Source organism: Geotrypetes seraphini, chromosome 7, assembly GCF_902459505.1.
Source record: "Geotrypetes seraphini chromosome 7, aGeoSer1.1, whole genome shotgun sequence".
In the NCBI taxonomy this organism is placed as follows: domain Eukaryota; kingdom Metazoa; phylum Chordata; class Amphibia; order Gymnophiona; family Dermophiidae; genus Geotrypetes; species Geotrypetes seraphini.
In genome coordinates this window covers 172,319,299-172,340,097 of record NC_047090.1, presented here as the reverse complement: position 1 = coordinate 172,340,097, position 20,799 = coordinate 172,319,299, and the positions used below count along the sequence as shown (strand labels likewise).

The 20,799-nt window shown below is 43.7% G+C and overlaps 1 protein-coding gene across 8 annotated transcripts in view; it reads left to right on the top strand.

The window, feature by feature from the left end:
• The window catches only part of PPP4R4 (protein phosphatase 4 regulatory subunit 4), a 417,794-nt gene that overhangs the window by 69,642 nt on the left and 327,353 nt on the right, over positions 1–20,799 (top strand). For 7 of the 8 annotated variants that reach the window (XM_033953260.1, XM_033953256.1, XM_033953258.1 and 4 more), the window contains exon 3: positions 12,535–12,637. In XM_033953260.1, the coding sequence (XP_033809151.1) occupies positions 12,535–12,637 (103 nt within the window). Of the gene's footprint in view, positions 1–12,534; positions 12,638–12,985; positions 13,086–20,799 lie in introns of those variants that run through there. The other variant, XM_033953263.1, reaches the window with a different exon arrangement.

Here is a 20,799-nt window from a genome sequence, read left to right as displayed (position 1 = left end):
TGTGCAAAACATATTTGTATAGTCTTGATTACTTGCAACTTCATTGTAAGGCCAGAATCAAGCTTAATGCCTAAAATGGTCATAACCTCATGTACTGGAAGAACATCATTAATAACTTTTATTTCTTTAGGCCACTGATGATCAGGCTTTCCTACAAACATAATTTTGGTTTTATCTACATTTAATTTCAAACCTTGTTCTCCCATCCACTCCTCAATTTTACACATATATTTACTCAATGATGTTTCAAAATTTATATCCCATCCGTCTACTGGGAAAAAGAAAATAATATCATCTGTCAAATATACAATAGTCCAGTATTTTCAGAAGCAGTGTCTGAACTAGAATTGTGAAAGCATCAGCATCGAAGTAAGATCTGATAGTACGTAGTTTCCATAAGATATAATATCCTTTTTGAACCACTGCGTCAATCTGATTTTTCATAGTCAAGCACTGGTCAAGAACAACTCCCAAGATTTTAATTGTAGGGCTTATTGTGTATGACATTAAACTGATCTTAATTATTGGTTAAAAAATGATCTTTTGTGATGACACAAGGAAGAATTTTGGTTTTTCCTGGTTTAATTTCAATTTGAATTCCTGCATCCAGGGTTCCATCGTATTTAGCACACAGCTACGGCCCGGAGTACTAAATGCTCAGACGCTTATAGAATTCCTATGAGCATTGGAGCAGCATCGGAGCATTTAGTGCCCTGGGCCATGGTAGAAACCTCTATTACAGCTTAGTAAAAGAGGGTCTAAGTTAGTTGTCTGAGGCCGCATTATCGCAAGGATGTGCTGAGACTGTAGTCGGTTCAAAGAATGGCCACCCGGATGGTCTCGGGACTCAAGGATCTCCCATACGAAGAACGGTTAGAAAAAATTACAGTTATACTCGCTCGAGGAGCACAGAGAGAGGGGGGACATGATCGAGACATTCAAGTATCTCACAGGCCGCATCGAGGCGGAGGAAGATATCTTCTTTTTCAAGGATCCCGTGGCAACAAGAGAGCATCTGTGGAAAATCAGGGGCGGGAAACTACGAGGTGACACCAGGAAATTCTTTTTCACTGAAAGGGTGGTTGATCGCTGGAATAGTCTTCCACTGGAGGTGATTGAGGCCAGCAGTATGCCTGATTTTAAGGCCAAATGGGATCGACACATGGGATCTATTCACAAGGCAAAGGTAGGGGAGGGTCATTAGGGTGGGCAGACTGGATGGGCCGTGGCCCTTATCTGCCGTCTATTTCTATGTTTCTATGATGCTGAAAATCAGTGCCAAGCACCAGTTTTTCTTTGTCCTTTCTTTCAAAGTTAGATACTTAAAGGCCTTTTGAAGAATTGACCCTATTGAAAGAAATTTTCAGAGTGCTAGACAGTGTGCATTTCTATGGAAACTTCATATCTGTAAATCTGCAGCTCAATTTCAAATCTGCTGATGTACACGGTGAAAAAAATAAATGGTTATTTCAAAATAAATGAGACCCAGTGTCAGCTGGAACAAGAAAGGATTAGAGAAGCATCCACTTATTTAACATGGGTTCTCTTTTTCCCCACCCCTCAATCTCCTTTCATACATGCAACTCTTTTTCTTCTCTTTTCCCCAGAAGCAGTTCTCTCCTGCATCACTTTCTTGATTCATCTCTCACTCTCTTCCAGTTAGCAGGAGAGAAGTTCATGCTATGTTGGCTTTTTCTGTTGGCTTGGGATTATTCTTGCAGTTTCAATTACACGATACTTGGAAGTTTTTCAAGACTACAGACAGGGTAGAAGAGGCTGATGCTGTATGACGTGCTGCTGCCCTTCTGCCAGATGGGAGAGAGGTTCAGGGGTTGAAATGAGACATAGTCAAAATATGTAAACCAATGCCTGCCACATTAAGAGCTAGAAGAAAATTGAACTAAAATGTACTGCAGTTGATTTTTTAAAGTGACATGAAAATGAAAATTAATATCCTCCACCTCCAAGAAAATAATGGGTTTTCTTTCCCATTGAAAGTAGCCATTTTTTTTCTAGTATCTCTTGCTGATAAGAATGCATTGCATCAGTAACTGCATATGACTGGTGGGCATTATGCATAATTGGACAGATGGGTTGGTTGGCACTCTTACTACCTATGTGTTTTAGGGGCCAGAATTAACTGCCTCTTTGTCTACTTATCTGTTGATTTCCACCCACTCTCCTAAATCTTATGCTGGCTGTAGTTCTTCCATAATCTCAGATCTTTTCATCTGAAGTTACATATGTGCGTCAGTTTTTATTTTAACTATTTCCTTGTTGCATGAAATGAAGCTGTCCTCAAGAAAACTGAATAGCTTGCAACTTCCCTTCCAGGTTCAGCACCTCCCTTGTCCAGTTCCAGCACCTCTGGAAATCTCTCTCAGACCCATTCCATGTGGCAGTACCTTTCCTCCATTTTTTGACCAGCTGCAAAATTTCCTCAGCCCCATCCCAAGTTCGCCCCTTCCCTCATCCTCGTCTGCCCTAAAACACCCCCCATGACTCCATTACCTAAATCTCTTCTGCCTTCAGCACCCTGCAACTCCAGCACTTCACCTTCTTCTGCCTTGAAAACCCCTATTGCTACTCCGGCACCTCACCCTGTTTTTCTCTCAGCCCCTTCCTCCACAACTGATGCTTCTCACCCTCTTTGGCCTGAGCCCCTCCTCCCTACTACTTCAATACCTTTGTCCCCCCCTCCCCCCTCAGAGTCAGAGCCTTATTCTTGTCTGACATCAGCTTCTCATCCTCCCCTTGCAACTGCAGCATCCCTATTTCACCAGCCCCTTCCTCTGGTGGTCAAACCTCCACTGGCAGCAGTCATAATGAACTGCCTAGGCAAACCCAGAATGTTTTTTCTGCAGCTGTTCTGCTCTATGATCAAGTTTCAAGTTTATTAGGAGACTTGATTAATCGCTTAATCAGGATTTCTAAGCGATGTACACTTTAAAATTCACATTTATTTAGGGGACAATACAATACGTACAAATACTTAAATAGGGCTAATTTACATTAAATTAACATTACTAAACAATGGGTAAGGAGGGAAGAAATACAATTCTTAAAGTAAAGAGAAGACATTAAGGGAAAATACAAAAGGGTAATAATTAACAAAAGTATAGCAAAGTTAAATAAGACAATAAAGTAGTAAAATTAAGTTGCGAAGGCATCTCTGAAAAGGAAGGTTTTTAACTCATTTTTAAATTTCCCAAACTCCTTCTCCTCCCATAAAAAAATAGGGAGGGCGTTCCAAGTCTGCGGTGCAGTACAAGAAAAGATAAATTGTCGTCTCGTATTAATAATTTTTAGTGAGGGAATAGATAATAAATTTTGTTCACTAGATCGTAAAATTCTCTTTGCAGTACATGGAATTAAAAACCTAAATAAAAATGCAGGGGTCTTGTTATATAGGGTTTTAAAAATAATTATACATAATTTATAAGTAATTCTGTGAATGACTGGTAGCCAATGAGCATTTTTGAGAAGTGGTGTAACATGATCAAATTTTTTAGACTTGGTTATTAATTTAATTGATGCATTTTATATAATTTGTAATCGTTTTATTTCGTGTAACGCAATTCCTTTAAATAAAGAATTGCAGTAGTCGATTTTAGACATCACCAAAGAGTGAATCAGTATATTAAGTGCTTTGGGACAAAGAAATTTAGAGATGGAGCGAATTTTGCGTAACCTATAAAAGGTAGTTTTCGCAATGTTACTGATGTGATCATGATAATTAAGTTTATTATCGAAGATTACCCCTAAAATTTTTGTATTTTTGACTGATTGTAGGGGAATGTTTTGAATTGAAATAGGAGTAACAAGAGGAAAACTATCCTTCCATGGAAAGAGCATGACATTAGTTTTTTTGATATTAAGAGCCAGTCTGTTTTTATCCAGCCAATGATGAACTTGATCAAGTTTTCCATTAATAGCCGAAATTTCGTTTATATTATTATTATTTAATGGATGCAATAGCTGTATATCATCGGCGTAGGCAAAAACATGAAAACCTACGGATTGGCATAATGTCATTAGTGGTGCCAGAAAGATATTAAAAAGCAAAGGTGAAAGAATAGATCCTTGTGGAACCCCATGTGAAATCTGTGAAGGTAGGGATGAAGATTCATTGAAAATAACTGTGGATGTACGATCACTGAAGTAAGATGTAAACCAAGCTATTTCCTGTTTATTTGAGGGCGAAATAGCTGCAAAAGAAAGGCTCCGGGTTGGCATCAGTGAAGAAGTGATGTTTGACCGCTGGTGAAAGGGGCTGGCAAAGGAGGGATGCTGGAGTCATGGGGAAGAGATGTTATAAGAAGAGGGTGAGGCTCTGGGTCCGCGACAGGAGGGAAAGGGAAGGAAAAGAAAGAGTGCTGTAAAACAAACAAACAAACAACCCCTCCCTGCCCCCAAAACCAGCTTCTTTGTGTGCAGGCCCCGCAACATTCACTCCCAGGTGCTTGTAACACACTGATTGAGACCTCTGTTCTTAGGTCTGATAGTTAAAATTTAATACAAAAATTCCAAGTGTTGCTCTTGGGGAGTAGAAATTTAAAGAAGACACATGAGATGAGGGCTGAGAGACACATGAGATGAGGGTTCAGGAGAAAGACTTGGGGCCAGATTCACAAAACGGCCTACTGATTCGATCTGGGTCCAGGAGGGGCTGATTCATGATGCGCCTCATGCAAATCATGTTCTCCAGCAATCCCAACGCATGCGCAGACCATCTGTAGATGTGCCCACCAGAGCTGTAAAAAACCTTTTTTTTTTTTTTTAACTTTTTGCGAGCCCATGGTTTTAACCCATTTTAAACCCGCGAATTAGAACCACGGCCTTGCACTGTGGGGAAGGGCAGGAGAGTCGGGGCTGAGAGTAGGAGATCGGGGCTGAGTGCAGAGAAGCAGGAGATCAGGGCAGAGAGCAGAGAAGCAGGAGATCAGGGCAGAGAGCAGAGAAGCAGGAGATCGGGGCAGAGAGCAGAGGAGCAGGAGATCGAGGCAGAGAGCAGAGGAACAGGAGATTGGGGCTGAGAGCAGAGGAGCAAGAGATTGGGGCAGAGAGTAGAGAAGCAGGAGATCGGGGCAGAGAGTAGAGAAGTAGAGAAGCAGGAGATCGGGGCAGAGAACAGAGAAGCAGGAGATCGGAGTCGAGTGTTGCAGCTACTAGGGTTCATAATCAACTACCTAAAACCTCATCTACTCCCAGAGAAGCAATTGGAATTCATCAGAATCCTGCTAGATATGATTCAAGCTAAAGCCTACCTTCCCCAAATGAGGGTGGATATGCTCATTGCCATCACTGCATGTGTTCACAACAGCCAGCAGATCACAGCATGGCAGATGTTGAGGTTACTAGGTCACAAGGCCTCCATTGTGCATGTTCCTTTCATTGCACACTTCCATTTGAGGGACACCTAGTGGACCTTTGTTTCTCAATGGTGTTCAGCTGTAGGGAACCTTTATAGATTTCATCACAGTTATAGCAGGGTTGACTCAGTCACATCTCTGGTGTATGCTTTAACCCAGTTTGACCATAGGACTCCCTTTCCAAACTCTTTTGCCTCCCCCTCCCCCGAAGATTCTGACTATAAGGAACCTAGTCTGCTCATAAACTTCTTATAAATCTCCTGAAGCTCAGGGCACTTGGGAATGCTGCAAAGGCTTTCAAAGATTGGTTGGCAAACCAAATTGTACTAATTCAGACAGACAATCATGTTGCCAAATATTATGTCAACTAGCAAGATCCTATCTCCTGTTTCGGGAAGCAATTGGGATGTGGCACTGAGCTAGCAATCATGGTATGGTGTGCTGAGCTATGGTGGGGGAAGACAGCTGTCTGACAGACAAACTGTGCAGAGTGATGCAACCACACAAATGGTCTCAGCATGGGTGTAGCCCACAAGATCTTGAGCATGGGGCACTCCATTGGCTGATCCCTTTGCCACTCATCTCAACAACAGAGTCCCTCAATACTGCTCATGAAAGACCCGATTCAAGATTTCGAATTTACGCCCAGTAGCGTCTATGATGAACTATCAAGACTCAAAGTAAACAAAGCCATGGGACCGGATAACCTACACCCCAGAATGCTCAGGGAGTTAAGGGAAGTCCTGGCAGAACCATTATCTGTTCTTTTCAATCTTTCCCTAAGCATAGGAAGGGTCCCCTTGGACTGGAAAACCGCCAACGTAATCCCACTCCACAAAAAGGGCTGCAGGACAGAGTCAGCAAACTACAGACCAGTGAGTCTCACGTCTATATTGTGTAAACTCATGGAAACACTGATCAAACAGAATCTTGACACAATTCTAGACGAAGAAAAACTGCGTGATCCACACCAACACGGGTTCACCCAGGGTAGATCCTGCCAATCTAATCTGATTAGCTTTTTTGACTGGGTTACTAGACAACTGGACGCCGGAGAGTCACTGGACGTGGTATATTTGGACTTCAGTAAAGCATTTGATAGCGTCCCTCATTGAAGATTACTGAACAAGCTGAAATCGATAAGATTAGGAGACACTCTAACTACATGGGTTGGGGATTGGCTGAGCGGTAGACTTCAGAAGGTGGTGGTGAACGGTACCCCATCCGAAGCATCGGACGTGATCAGTGGAGTGCCGCAGGGCTCGGTCCTGGGCCCGATTCTATTTAACTTATTCATAAGAGATATGACGCAAGGACTTAGAGGAAGGGTATCACTGTTCGCCAACGACGCCAAACTTTGCAACATAGTAGACAAAAGCTTATTACCTGATAATATGACACACGACCTACTGTTGCTGGAACAATGGTCAACTACTTGGCAGCTAGGCTTCAATGCTAAAAAATGCAAGATAATGCACCTGGGTAAGAGAAACCCGCGTAGAACTTATGTACTAAATGGTGAGACCTTGGTTAGGATCACGGCGGAACGCGACCTAGGGGTGATCATTAGTGAGGACATGAAGGTTGCCAATCAAGTGGAGAAGGCTTCCTCCAGGGCAAGACAAATGATGGGGTGTATCCGCAAAGGTTTCGTCAGCAGGAGACCTGAAGTTATGATGCCATTGTACAGAGCCATGGTGAGGCCTCACTTGGAGTACTGTGTTCAGTTTTGGAGACCACACTACCGAAAGGACGTGCTGAGGATCGAGTCGGTTCAGCGAACAGCCACCAGGATGGTCTTGGGGCTCAAGGATCTCACATATGAAGAAAGATTAAAAAAATTGCGGCTGTACTCACTTGAGGAAAGAAGAGAATGGGGAGATATGATTGAAACATATAAGTACATCACGGGACGCATCGAGTCAGAAGATGATATCTTCTGGCTCATGGGACCCTCGACCACCAGAGGGCATCCGCTGAAGATCAGGGGAGGGAAGTTTCATGGCGACTCCAGGAAGTACTTCTTCACCGAAAGAGTAGTGGATCATTGGAACAGACTCCCACTCCAGGTGATAAAGGCCAGCAGCGTGACGGATTTTAAGAGAAAATGGGATACTCACGTGGGATCTTTAAGGGAGTAAATTCAGGGGAGGGGATACTTGGAATGGGCAGACTTGGTGGGCTATAGCCCTTTTCTGCTGCTTTTTTCTATGTTTCTTCTACACTGAGAGATGGTACTTTTTGTATGCGTATTCTCCCATCCCTTTGCCGAAACTTGAGGAGACCCAGAGCTAAGGTCATCACCATGCCTTACTGGCCCAGGCAGGTCTGGTTCCCTCTTCTTTTGGAGTTGTTCTCTGAAGAACCATGGAAGTTGGACTGTTTTCTGACCCTTAACATGCAGGACGACAGGTCTGTTCTGCATCCCAGCCTCCAGTCCATGGTCTGGATGTAAGAGCTTAGAAAGCTTTCTCATTTTGGACTGTATATTTGCCTTGTTTACATTAGATGTGTTTCCAGATATTATGGACTCCTGAGGAAGGTTCATTGCCAAAACACAGCCTGTGTTGAGTTCTTGCTGTTCACGATATACTCTATGATAGTACAGCTATTTCAATAAATGACACATATTTTATAAACTCCTTGGGGGGAGGGGGGTCTGTTTTATTTTTCAATCAAGTTTCAAGTTGATTAAAAATTTTCTACCCCGTGCCTTGTGAATATTCTCAGGGCGGCTTACAGTCTAAAAGCAGTAATGACTAAAAACAACTTAAAATATGTGTAATAGATCAAATTTCATTGCATTCATCCAGGCACAGCATATATTTGGTTCCACTGTTTTTCCACAAGAGCATATAATTTGCATCCCTGCAGATGCCTCATGTGTCTCCAAAATCTTGCTGTCTTCCAGAAAAGATTTTGCTAAGAGGTATTACCCTTTAAGTGGAGGAGGTTGTCATTTTGGTGTGAGGGCAAGGCCTTAGATCCTCTCTTGCCCTATACAAAACCAGATTGGATACTTCCTATATCTCTTTGAGTCTGGTTTGAAGACTTACTCTGTAAAGGTTCACTTTGCTGCAATCGGTGCTTATCACTATGTGTAAGGTAAGCCCATCTCTGTACAGCCTCTGTAGTTGTTTGCTTCATGACAGGTTTGTTTTTGATAAGCCCCCTAACAAACTGTGTCATGGGACCGCATCGTCATCCTCACCCAAATGATGAAAGCTCCTTTTAAGCCACTTGACTCCTTTCATCTGAATTACCTGACTTAGAAGGTTTTGTTTTTGGTGACAGTCATTTCAGCTTGCAGGATCAGAGAGTTTTGGGCTCTAATAGCTAATCCACCTTACACCCATTTCATCACAACATTGTAGTCCTTCATATGCGTCCTAATTTCCTTCCTGAGGTGGTGTCTGCATTCTATTATAATCAATCGTCCTTCCAACATTCTTTCCCAGACTTCAAGCCCATCCTGGTGAGAGTGCATTGCATAACTTGGATTGCAAGTAAGCCTCGGGCTTCTATCTTGAGTTGACTAAAACTCATAGGCAGTTCACCCAACTTTTGATTTCTTTTGACCCAAACAGGATGGGAGCAGTCATCAGAAAACACACACTATCTAATTGGTTAGCAGTCTGCATCTCTTTCACTTATGTCCAGGCTGGTCTGACTTGTGGATCATGTTAGGGCTCACAGTGTCAAAGCCATGGCTGCTTAGTAGCCTATTTTGGAACCATCTCCAAGAGATTTGCAAAGCTGAAACATGGTCTATAGTCCACCAGTGGCATAGTAAGAAAGGAGCAATCTACCCCGGGCGCTGGCACCTCTCCTCATCCCGCTGTGCATGCACCTTTACTTCCTTCCCACCATACCTCTATTTCTTCAACTGTACCTCTATTTCTCAGCATTGGTGCGAGCAGCAACTGTAACCTGCTGCTTGTGCCAGTGTCTGCTCTCCCTCTGATGTCACTTCTGGGGCTCGTGCCTAGGAAGTGATGTCAGAGGGACAGCTGATACGGTCTGTGAGTTGGTAATACAGCTCATGCCGGGGAAGTTAAAAGAGGTACGGGGTAGGGAAGGGATGCGCAGGTTCAGGGGGGTGGAGAATAGGGTGGGGGAGGGCGCCTCTCACCCTTACTACACCACTGGTCCACACATTCACATCTTGCTACTGCTTTGAGCAAAATTCCTTACTAAACTAAACTAAACTAAACTAAATCTTGGATTTATATACCGCATCATCTCCACTGATGGAGCTCGGCACGGTTTACATGGTTAGGGAAGGAACGGAAATCCAATGGAATTATATAAGTAAGAGAGGAGAGAGGTTTAGGTGTAAGAATGCCAGGAACGGGACGGGGTTACGTTTTGGAGAAGAGCCAGGTCTTCAGACGATTACGGAATGGTAGAAGTGGACTCAAATTGCGGAGAGGGGAAGGGAGACTGTTCCAGAGCTGAGCAATTCTAAAAGGGAGGGAAGAGCCAAGTTTACCAACAAGGGAGATGCCTTTTAGGGAGGGGTAGGATAGTTTTAATTTTTGCGAGGATCTAGTGGAGGTTGGATTTGAGGAATTCCAGGATAGCGGGATAAAAGGAGGGAGGATACCATGGAGGATCTTGAAGGTTAGACAGGCACATTTAAAGTGGACCCTGGAAATAACGGGAAGCCAGTGGAGTTTGGATAGGAGCGGTGAGACATGATCAAACTTACTTTTTGAGAAGATAAGTTTAGCCGCGGTGTTCTGTATTAGTTGGAGTCTGTGAATGCTTTTCTTTGTTACGCTAAGGTAAATGGAATTGCAATAGTCCAATCTGGAAAGGATAATGGATTGTACGAGGACGGCAAAGTGTTTTTGGTGGAAGCAGGACCTCGCTTTCCTCAGCATGTGAAGGCTGCAAAAACATTTTTTTATCAGGGAGTTGAGGTGGTCATTGAAGGATAATGATGAATCTATGGTGATGCCCAGAACTTTGCTAGAGAACTCCAGCTGTAGAGAGGAACCTGTGGGCAGTGGGATTGAGGTGGGTAATTGATCAAGTTTGGGGCCGAGCCATAGTAGTTTGGTTTTGGACTCATTCAATTTCATTTGTACAGTGTGAGCCCAAGATTGAAGGTTGGTAATGCAAGAAGAAATGTTAGCTACGAGATTGGTGAGGTTTGCATCGGTCTCGATGAGGACCAGGATATCGTCGGCGTAGGTGTAGAGTGTTTCTAGGGGGGATAGGTGGAGAAGGTTCAGGGAGGACATATAAATGTTGAAGAGGATGGGAGATAGGGGGGAGCCTTGTGGGACTCCACAGGTCGGTTTCCATGGGGAGGAGGAGGAACCATGTTTGGTGACGGTGTAAGAGCGAGAACGTAAGAAATTCGAAAACCAGTCGAGGACTGTAGAACTGATGCCTATCTCGGAGAGTAGGAAGATTAGAATGTCATGGTGGACGACATCAAAGGCAGCAGAGAGGTCGAATTGAAGGAGAACGGCAAATTTTTTATGAGAATGAAATTGTTGGATCTTCGAGATAAGGGAGGCCAGGAGGGTTTCGGTACTGAAGTTGGGTCTGAAGCCGTATTGATAGGGTAGGAGGATAGAGAATCTTTCCAGGTAGGCTGAAAGTTGGGAGGAGACGATGGACTCTAGCAGTTTGGTTAGGAGCGGAATGTTTGCTATTGGGCGATAATTAGATGGGGCGGAGGGGTCTAGGTCAGCTTTCTTTAGTAGGGGGGTCAGTGCAATGCGTCCCATTTCAGGGGAGAAGAGGCCCGATAATAGGGCAGAATTTATGAGTATAGTGAGAGAGGAGATGGCCTGAGCGGGAATATTCTCAAATAGATAGGATGGGAATGGGTCCAAGGTGCAATTGCAGGATTTCAGTTTCAGACAGAGTTTGAGGACCTGGGAATCGGATACTTGCTCAAAGGTGGTCCAGGATCTATTGACTGGGATGGGGGTGGGGACCTTTGTAGTAGGATCGGGGGAGGCGGCCACCAGAGGATTGTAGGAGACTGCAGGAGGGAAGGAGCTTCTCAAGGCGGTGACCTTTCCGTTGAAGAAGTTTGCTAGTTGATCCACTGATGGGGAGGAGGGAAGAATAGAAGGGTTGGTGTTGGGGGTTAAGGAGCGCCAGATATGGAACAGCATACTGTTCTGGTTTTTCGATCTGGAGATCTTGTCACCATAGAAGTCTTTCCTAGCTCTTTTGAGTGTATTGTTGTAAGATTTAATGTTGACTCTCCAGATTTGTTTATCTGTGGGGGATTTCGATTTTTTCCAGATGCGTTCCAGGGATCGACATTTTTGTTTTAGCGCCCTGTGTTGTGGGAGGAACCAGGGGGCCTTACGGGAGTAGGAGATGGTTTTGGTGGAAAGTGGGGCGAGAGATTGGTAGGTGGATTCTGAGAGAGTGGTCCAAGTGTGCCAGTTGGTTGCAGGATCTGATGGCTTAGGCTTGGATGGGAGATTGTCAAGAAATTTGGACCAGAACTGGTCATTTGAAATTTTCTTACGGAAAGTAATGGACTTAGAGGACTGCGGAGAGGTTCCGTCGGACAGTTCTGCGGAATTTGTTTGGTGTCTAGATTCTAACTCCACCCTCCTAAGTCCATTTTTATTCTGTTCTAGGTGGCACCTTCACAACTAGGCTGAAATTATGTTCAAGCTGATTGGTTTCTGTCTGGCCTTGTGTTGCAAGTCCCTATTTTCCTGAAATTGTTTTCAGTGAGCCTGGTAGCTAGGGATTCCTACATATGAGAATCTTAAGTCCTGCTTTTCCTCGAAGAAAGCAAAGTCACTCACTTGTTAGAAGTGTTCTTCAAGGACATCAGAACTAGTATTCTCACATACCCTCTCACCTCCTCTATAAGTTGTATTCTTTTTGCTTTGATATTGTATTGCTGGTCCTGCATGCTCTCGCTAGATCAGAATGCACTTGCTCATGCATGGTAGGACGCTGCCAAAAGCTTCTTAAAGTGATAGAATAAAGGTAGCAACCACACTGGGGTTTCGTTGGATGATGTCACTCATATGTGAGAATACTAGTTTTGCTTTCCTTGGAGAACACCTGCTACGGATAAATAACTTTGCTTTATGTACTATATGTAAATTGAAAGCTCAAATTGTCTTTGCAGGAAACTCATAATATGTTTTTATATCTTTATTTAAAGTGTTGGTCAAGATATCCAGGGAACAAGTGTGGTTGCAAATCTCCCAGTTCTGATACGACAAAATCCTGTGGAAACACTTCGGAGGGTTGTGCCAAAAATCAGAGTAAGCTTATATTGAATTGTTTGTTGTTGTTTTTTAATTCATACACTGTTTTGTATAAGTGATGCTTATATATTTTCCCCTTCAAATTTAATCTTCTGGCACTTTCCACGATCTCTGATGTTCTTGCCATTGTTCAGGCAGTCTAAAACCCCTTTATTAGTTCCCCACAGTTAGAGAGATGCTTTGCTTAGTGGCAGTCATCCTCAGTGGCCCTTTCCACATGATGCAGAACAGAATGCTCTAGGCTGAGTTACAGAGCTACACTCATCTACTTATAGAGTAGAGTTTTTAAAAATTGTCTCTTGTCATACTAGTCCAAACAACCAGGTTGTGTCTCTTCCCAAACAGCATATGGGGGTATAGAAAACTGAACTGTTCACTGACATCTTCATTTTGAAGGACTGGTGCTGGCTGGAATTCACCAGTATTTCTCTACCTCCAGCAGATGGTAAGTCTAGGCTGGTGCAGTCTGTACTCTCTTAGCTTGATTCCCTGAGCTTGAGCCTGTAGCATGAGCCTGTGAGGTTTTGAGTCCTTGAGCCTGGAGCTGGGATTAGGCTGCAGTCCTAACTGCCAGATGAACATGGAGATATGTGGTTTCCATAGTCTGCGGACACTATCTCGATGAGGCTCATCATGGGGCTTTGCAGGGTCCCATCTCCATGAGCCCCCATGGCTCCCTTAACTGCTTTGTTTTCCTGTTGTAGGGGACATAAAGCTGTAAGACAGAAACTAGGACAGAAGAGTGAAGTTGTACCAATGGAAAGAAGCATTGGTTGAGGGATGGATGGTGCAGCTCTTGTAAGAGCTGCCAGATTAGCACTGCTGCTGACTTCTTGTGTCCTAAGTGCAATGGGGAGACCCTGATTTTGAGTGTGGGTCTAATGGGAAACACCTAAGGAGAGAAAAGCCTGAATCACAGCTGTTCCCCTTGGCAGCCATGTTGTCTCAGGGATCTTTATTTATTTTAAAAATTTATTTCCCACCTAACACCTAGGCAGGTTACAACTACACATATACAGTTCAGTTACAGGAAAGACAACTACAACTAATTTTCCATGACTTCAGGGCAGAATTGTATTCTTATAGCTTTCTAATACACTGTCTGGTCCCATATGGTGGCGGAACATGGAAAGTCATACATGTGAATGTGGTGCAACCTTCTAAATGCTTCTGGAAAGAGCTAGGAAGTTCCCGCACTTGGCTTCAATAGATGATATCACCCACGTATGAGAATGTGTGTCCTACAGATCTTGGAGAACACCTGTTACAGTGAGTAACTTTCCTTTCAACATGATGAACTTGGTCATCTGATTGATTCAGTGACCATGGTTTTGTGTGTCTCTCCTGTGGATCCCAGAACTCAGCTTCTCCTTGTCCTGAAGAGATACTGAGTAAAGACCTTCTAAAGGGGAGAAAAACTTCATTGGAATATCTTATCTACTGGAATTCAGACGTGGGAAAATGTAAACTTGGGCGTCAGCAGTCGAATCATTGTCTTTTTCTTTTACCTTTTTAGTTTATAACTCTCCTTTTTCAGCAGTCGGTTTAAACAATAGTGTAGCCTTTAAACATAGAAACATAGAAATATAATGACAGACCCATCCAGTCTGCTTATTCACAGCATCCACTACCTCCTCCTCTCTTTAAGAGATACTACATGCCTGTCCCATACTTTTTTTTAATATAGACACAATCTTTGTCTCCACCACCTCTACCGGGAGCCTTTTCCAAGCATCTACCACCCTATCTGTAAAAAAATATATTCTTAGATTACTCCTGAGACTTTTACCTTTTACCTTTTACCTTCATCCTATGTACTCTCATTTCGGAGTTTCCTTTCAAACGAAAGAGACTTGCCTCATGCGCATGTATACCAAGTAGGTATTCTTATCTCCTCTCTCCTGCCTTTCCTCCAAAGTATACATATTGAGATCTTTAAGTATATCCCCATACTTCAAGAAAGGAAACTACGAAGCGATGAGAGTAATGGTAAGGAAGAAACTTAGGAACAGCTCAAAGAAATTGAAAACTGTAGAGCAAGCCTGGCCTTTATTCAAGGACACGATGAGTGAGGCGCAAAATCTGTATATCCCCAGATTTAGAAAAGGATGCAAAAAGAGCCGAACAAAAGACCCGGCATGGATAACTAAAGAAGTGAAGAAAGCGATAGGAGATAAGAAACATTCATTCCGGAAATGGAAAAAGGACAAAACTGTGGAGAACTGGAAAGAGCACAGGAAGCATCAAAAAGAATGTCACCACATGGTTAGAATAGCAAAAAGAGAATATGAAGAGAGGCTAGCCAGGGAAGCACGAAATTTCAAATCGTTCTTCAGATATGTTAAAGGGAAGCAGCCGGCAAGGGAGGAGGTGGGACCGCTGGACGACGGAGATAGGAAAGGAGTGGTGAAGGAGGAAAAAGAAGTGGCGGATAGACTAAACATGTTCTTTTCATCAGTATTTACAAAAGAGGACACCTCCAACATGCCGGAACCTGAAAAAATCTTCAAAGGAGATCAAGCAGATAAATTAACATCCATGGAGGTAAGCCTTGAAGACATACACAAGCAGATAGATAGATTAAAAACTGACAAATCTCCAGGCCCGGATGAAATCAACCCTAGGGTATTGAAAGAACTAAAGGAGGAAATAGCGGAACTACTACAGCAGGTTTGTAATCTATCCCTGAAAACAGGCGTGATCCCGGAGGATTGGAAGATAGCTAATGTTACGCCCATCTTTAAAAAAGGATCGAGAAGTGACCCGGGGAACTACAGACCGGTAAGTTTGACTTCGGTTCTGGGGAAGATGGCGGAAGCGCTGATAAAAGAAAACATCGATGAGCATCTAGAAAGGAATAAACTGATAAAAACAAGCCAACATGGATTCTGCAAGGGAAGATCGTGCCTAACGAACTTATTGCACTTTTTTGAAGGAATTAACAAACAAATGCACAAAGGGGACCCCATAGACATCGTACACTTAGATTTCCAAAAAGCCTTTGACAAGGTACCCCATGAACGCCTACTATGGAAACTGAAGAGCATGGGGTGGAAGGAGACGTACATAGATGGACCAAAAATTGGCTGGCTGGTAGAAAGCAAAGGGTGGAAGTGAAGGGCCACTACTCGGACTGGAGGAGGGTCACAATTGGTGTTTCGCAGGTGTCGGTACTCGGACCGCTGATGTTCAATGTATTTATAAACGATCTAGAAGCAGGGACGAAGTGCGAAGTAATAAAATTTGCAGACGACACCAAACTATTTAGTGGAGTTGGGACAAGAGAGGATTGTGAAGAGTTACAAAGGGACCTGAACAAACTAGAAGAGTGGACGATGAGATGGCAGATGAAGTTTAATGTAGAGTAATGTATAGTCTTGCATGTAGGAAACAGGAACCCGAAGTACAGCTATACTATGGGAGGGCTGGTAATGGGTGAAATTACCCTAGAAAAAGACTTGGGGGTAATAGTGGACAAGACAATGAAGCCGACGGTACAGTGCGCAGCAGCCTCTAAGAAGGCGAATAGAATGCTAGGTATTATCAAGAAAGGTATTGCATCCAGAACAAAAGAAATTATCCTGACGTTGTATCGGGCGATGGTGCGCCCGCATCTGGAGTACTGCGTCCAATATTGGTCGCCATACCTTAAGAAGGATATGGTGTTACTTAAGAAGGTTCAGAAAAGAGCGACGAGATTGATAAAAGGTATGGAAAACCTTTCATATGCTGTAAGATTAGAGAAACTGGGGCTCTTTTCCCTGGAAAAGCGGAGGCTTAGAGGGGACATGATAGAGACTTACAAGATCATGAAGGGCATAGAGAAAGTGGAGAGGGACAGATTCTTCAAACTTTCGAAAACTAAAAGAACGAGAGGGCATTCAGAAAAATTAAGAGGGGACAGATTCAGAACCAATGCTAGGAAGCTCTTCTTCACCCAAAAGGTGGTGGACACCTGGAACATGCTTCCAGAGGGTGTGATAGGACAGAGTATGGTATTGAGGTTCAAGAAGGGATTGGATGATTTCCTGAAGGAAAAGGGGATAGAAGGATATAGATAGAGGATTACTATACAGGTCCTGGACCTGATGGGCCGCCGTGTGAGCGGACTACTGGGCACGATGGACCTCTGGTCTGACACAGCAGAGGCACTGCTTATGTTCTTATGTACGCCTTATGATGAAGACCACTGACCATTTTAGTAGCCTTACTCTGGACCGACTTTATCCTTTTTATATCTTTTTGATGGTGCGGTCTCCAGAATTGTACACAATATTCAAAATGAGATCTCACCTGAGTCTTATACAGGGGCATCAATACCTCCTTTTTCCTACTGGTCATACCTCTTCCTATGCACCCTAGCATCCTTCTAGCTTTCACTGTCACCTTTTCAACTTGTTTGGCCACCTTAAGATCATCACATACTATCACTCACAAGTCCTACTCCTCTTTCGTTCACAAAAATTCTTCATCCCCTAAACTGTACTGTTCCCTCGGGTTTTTGCAGCCCAAATGCATGACCTTACATTTCTTAGCATTAAATCATAGATGCCAAATTTCAGACCATTCTTCTAAGTTTCGCTAGGCCCTTCTTCATGTTATTCACACCATCAGGGTTGTCTACTCGATTGCTGATTTTGGTATCATCCTCAAAGAGGCAAATCTTACCTGACAGTCCTGCAGCAATATTGCTTACAAAAATGTTAAAAAGAACAGGCCCAAGTATTAGGAAGAAGTGCAAAAGTGGCATTGTGAGACTCAAAGGTGAAGAGGGTTAGGGTTAGGGTTGAAGCTGATAAAGATAAGGCTGAATTTTTAAACAAATATTTCTGTTCTGTGCTGACAGCTGAAGCGCTGGGAGCAGGACTGTAGAAGACAAACGCAAATAGTGACAGAGGTGTGGTAGACCCTGATCAATTTTAAGAGAATTGTGTTCATAAGGAGCTAGCTAAACTGAAGGTGGACAAAGCAATGGGACCAGATGGTGTACATCTGAGGGTAATGAAGGAACTTAGGGAAGTTCTGGCGGCTCCATTGGCTTAACATTTCAATGCTTCCCTAGAATCAGTAATGGTAACAGAGGACTGGAGAAGGGTGGATGTGGTTCCTCTCCACAAAAGTAGAAGTAAGGAAGAAGTAGGGAACTACAGGCTGGTATGTCTGACTCTTTGGTAAATAATTTAATGGAAACACTTTTAAAACAGTGACGTTTCTGAAATCCAGTGGATTCAGGACCCGAGGCAACATGGATTCACTAGAGGTAGGTCTTGTCAGACAAACTGATCATTTTCTTTAACTGGGTGACCAGAGATTTGAGTAGAGGGAGTGCACTAGATGTAGTGTATTTGGATTTTAGCAAAGCCTTTGACAGTGTTCTACACAGGCGTGTAATAAATAAACTGGGTGCCCTTGGGATGGTCCTCAAAGTAACAAACTGGGGCCTAGATGCATTAAAGTCAGCAATCCTTAAACGATCTTCGCTAAATTGGTTTTGACTGGTTTAGCAATAATTGGATTTGCTGACCCGATGCAGAAAATGGATCACTGTGTGGTTTTCATGCAGGATTACTCATCCGGCCATGCAAATAAGGTCATTAATATTGAAATGTATGTAAACTTTTTTTTTTTTTTTTTTTAATTCTTTATTCATTTTTAAAACTTACAATAAGTATCAGCAAATAAAAACATTTTTAACTTAGATACAACATTTAATATTCCATGCCATGTAAACTAGCAGAGCGATTGATGCTCTAACATGACTTCCTGATGTACAAAAAGAAATGATTGCTTTAAGCGATTCGAAAAAAGTGACTGATCGAGATCAGCCGCTTATCTGTCCCACTGATATAAAAATATTTATATCTGCCTTATTAAAAAAGAAAAAAGCCCCCCCCCCCTTTGCTGATGACGGCCCTCCCCAACATCCTCCCGATGAACTAGCACTGGGAATCGACCCACCCACACCAATGAATATTGGCAGGAGGGATTCCCACTCCCTCCTATCATGCTGACCCTCCCCCCACCCCCGGCACAAGAAAATATTGGCAGGAGGGATGCTCACTCCCTTCTATCATGCTGATCCCTCCCACACACACTTTTTTTTTTTAGTTGATCAGATATTGTGCATGTGTAACACACGCACAACATCTGTACCCCTTAAAAAAACATTTTAAAAAAAGTCTTTCTGCCCCAAACAGCTGAGTGACAGGAGACTGCTTTGGGGCTTCCTTTGCTGCTCAGCTGTTCGGTCTACCCCTGCTGGTTCTGTGCATGTGTCAAAATCGTTTTCCAATGACTAATCTGATAGGATTACAGCAGACCTCCATGAAACTCATTTGCATGCGAAGTCGTTTGAACATCTATTGCCGATTTCAAATCAGACAATTTTTTGGCTCCAAGGTGACCCACAGGATTTTAACGATGATTTCTGTGCATCCGGGCCAATGTATTTTAGAGGCAGGATTAATTGTCTTTCTCTTGTGGCTCAGACAGATGTGGGTAGTCTTTGAAGTCAGTGAAACACATTCTGCCACTATTGTGGAAGGGGGGAGAGTAGACCCTCTTTGGAACCTCAACTTGGTCCTTCAGTCTTTGGCTAATTTGCCCTTTGAGTTGTTAAAGCAAGTGCTTCTCAGAGATCTATTCCTAAAGGTGATTTTTCAAGTTGCCATATGCTCAGCCAGAAGGCTTTCTGAGCTGCAGATGCTTTCTTGAATGGATGCATATCTGTCCTCATCAGATTCTGTTTTTCATTCATACCATGCCTTCCTTCCTCCTAAAGCGCCTCCTTCTCCCTTCCTAGCATTCACTGAGAAGGTATAATCAGGTTTTACTTAGACACTTCATAAGTTAGATGTTTGTAGTTTGTTCCTGCATTACCTGAAGGCCATGATTCCTATTTGGAAGTCAATAAGTTCTTCTTTTTGATTCACATGTCACACAAAGGTTGAGGCAGCCTCAAAATCTTAGCTTACTCAGTGGATTAAAGTAGTTTATATCTTCAGCCAAAGAGAGTTCTACTAGTGTTGAGGACTCTTTCAATAAGAGCACAAGTGATTTTCTGGATAAAGGCCCAAGCGATTAACCCTCAGCACATCTGCATTTGTCATTGCTGCATTTGTTTGTAAAGCATTATGGGATTGATGTTCAAAGCAGAAGTAATGGTGCCTTTGTAGGGAGCTTTGTCTTCTGCTTTGAGGGATAACACTGTGATATGTTCCATCAGTCTAGACTGATCAAATAAGATGTAAAAGAAGGTGAAATGTGGTTCTACATGATGATTTCCTTTCTTTGAGTTTTGCTGGAACAGACCAGGACCCACCCAGGATGACTATGGGCTTTGTGAAAGCTGATTTTTTCCCCTAATACTAGTTGTTTAGCCCGTTACATTAACGGGTGCTAGCAGCCCTTCTCCCTTACTTTTACCTCCTCCCTGTCCAGCAGCACCCCCACCCCTTCCCTGCTCCCCCTATATAGCAGTAGCCCTTCTCCTTTTATCTCCCCCTGTTCAGCATCACCCCATTTCCAGCTCCCCATATCCAGCAGTAGTTCTTCTCCTTTGCAGGAGCCCTTCTCCCTTCCTTTTACCTCCCCCCTGTCCAGCAGCACGCCTTCCCTGTTCCCCCTGTGCATCAGTAGCCCTTCTCCCTTCTTTTTAAGTCTCCCCCTGTCCAGCAGCACACATTGTCCAGCAGTAGGTCTTCTCCCTTCCTTTTACCTCCCCCCCCCCCGTCTAGCAGCACCTCTTCCCTGCTTCCCCTATCCAGCAGTAGGCCTCCCTTCCTGTTACCTCCCCCCCCTCTCCAGAATCACCTCTTCCCTGCTCCTCCTGTACTGCAGCACCCCATTACCTGCTCCCCCTGTCCAGTCCGGTGATCTCCAGCCATCAGGCTGGCTCCTGCAGGGAGTCTAGTTCCTGCCCGCACCCCGCCAGGCGTGCGAGCCTGCTCCGCCACCTCCCGACCTGCCGGGAGTATTTGAATTCGACCCGATGGTTCCTGTTGAGGGAAGCACTCCTCACCGGACTCAGCAGTGAACTCCAGCCATCGGGCCGACATCCGCCTTGTCTTTTTTTTTTTTTTTTTTTAGTTGAAAGACGCGGCGGTGGCTCCTCTCATGATCCCCACCTGTGTCGGAAGTCCGACGCAGGCGGGAATCGT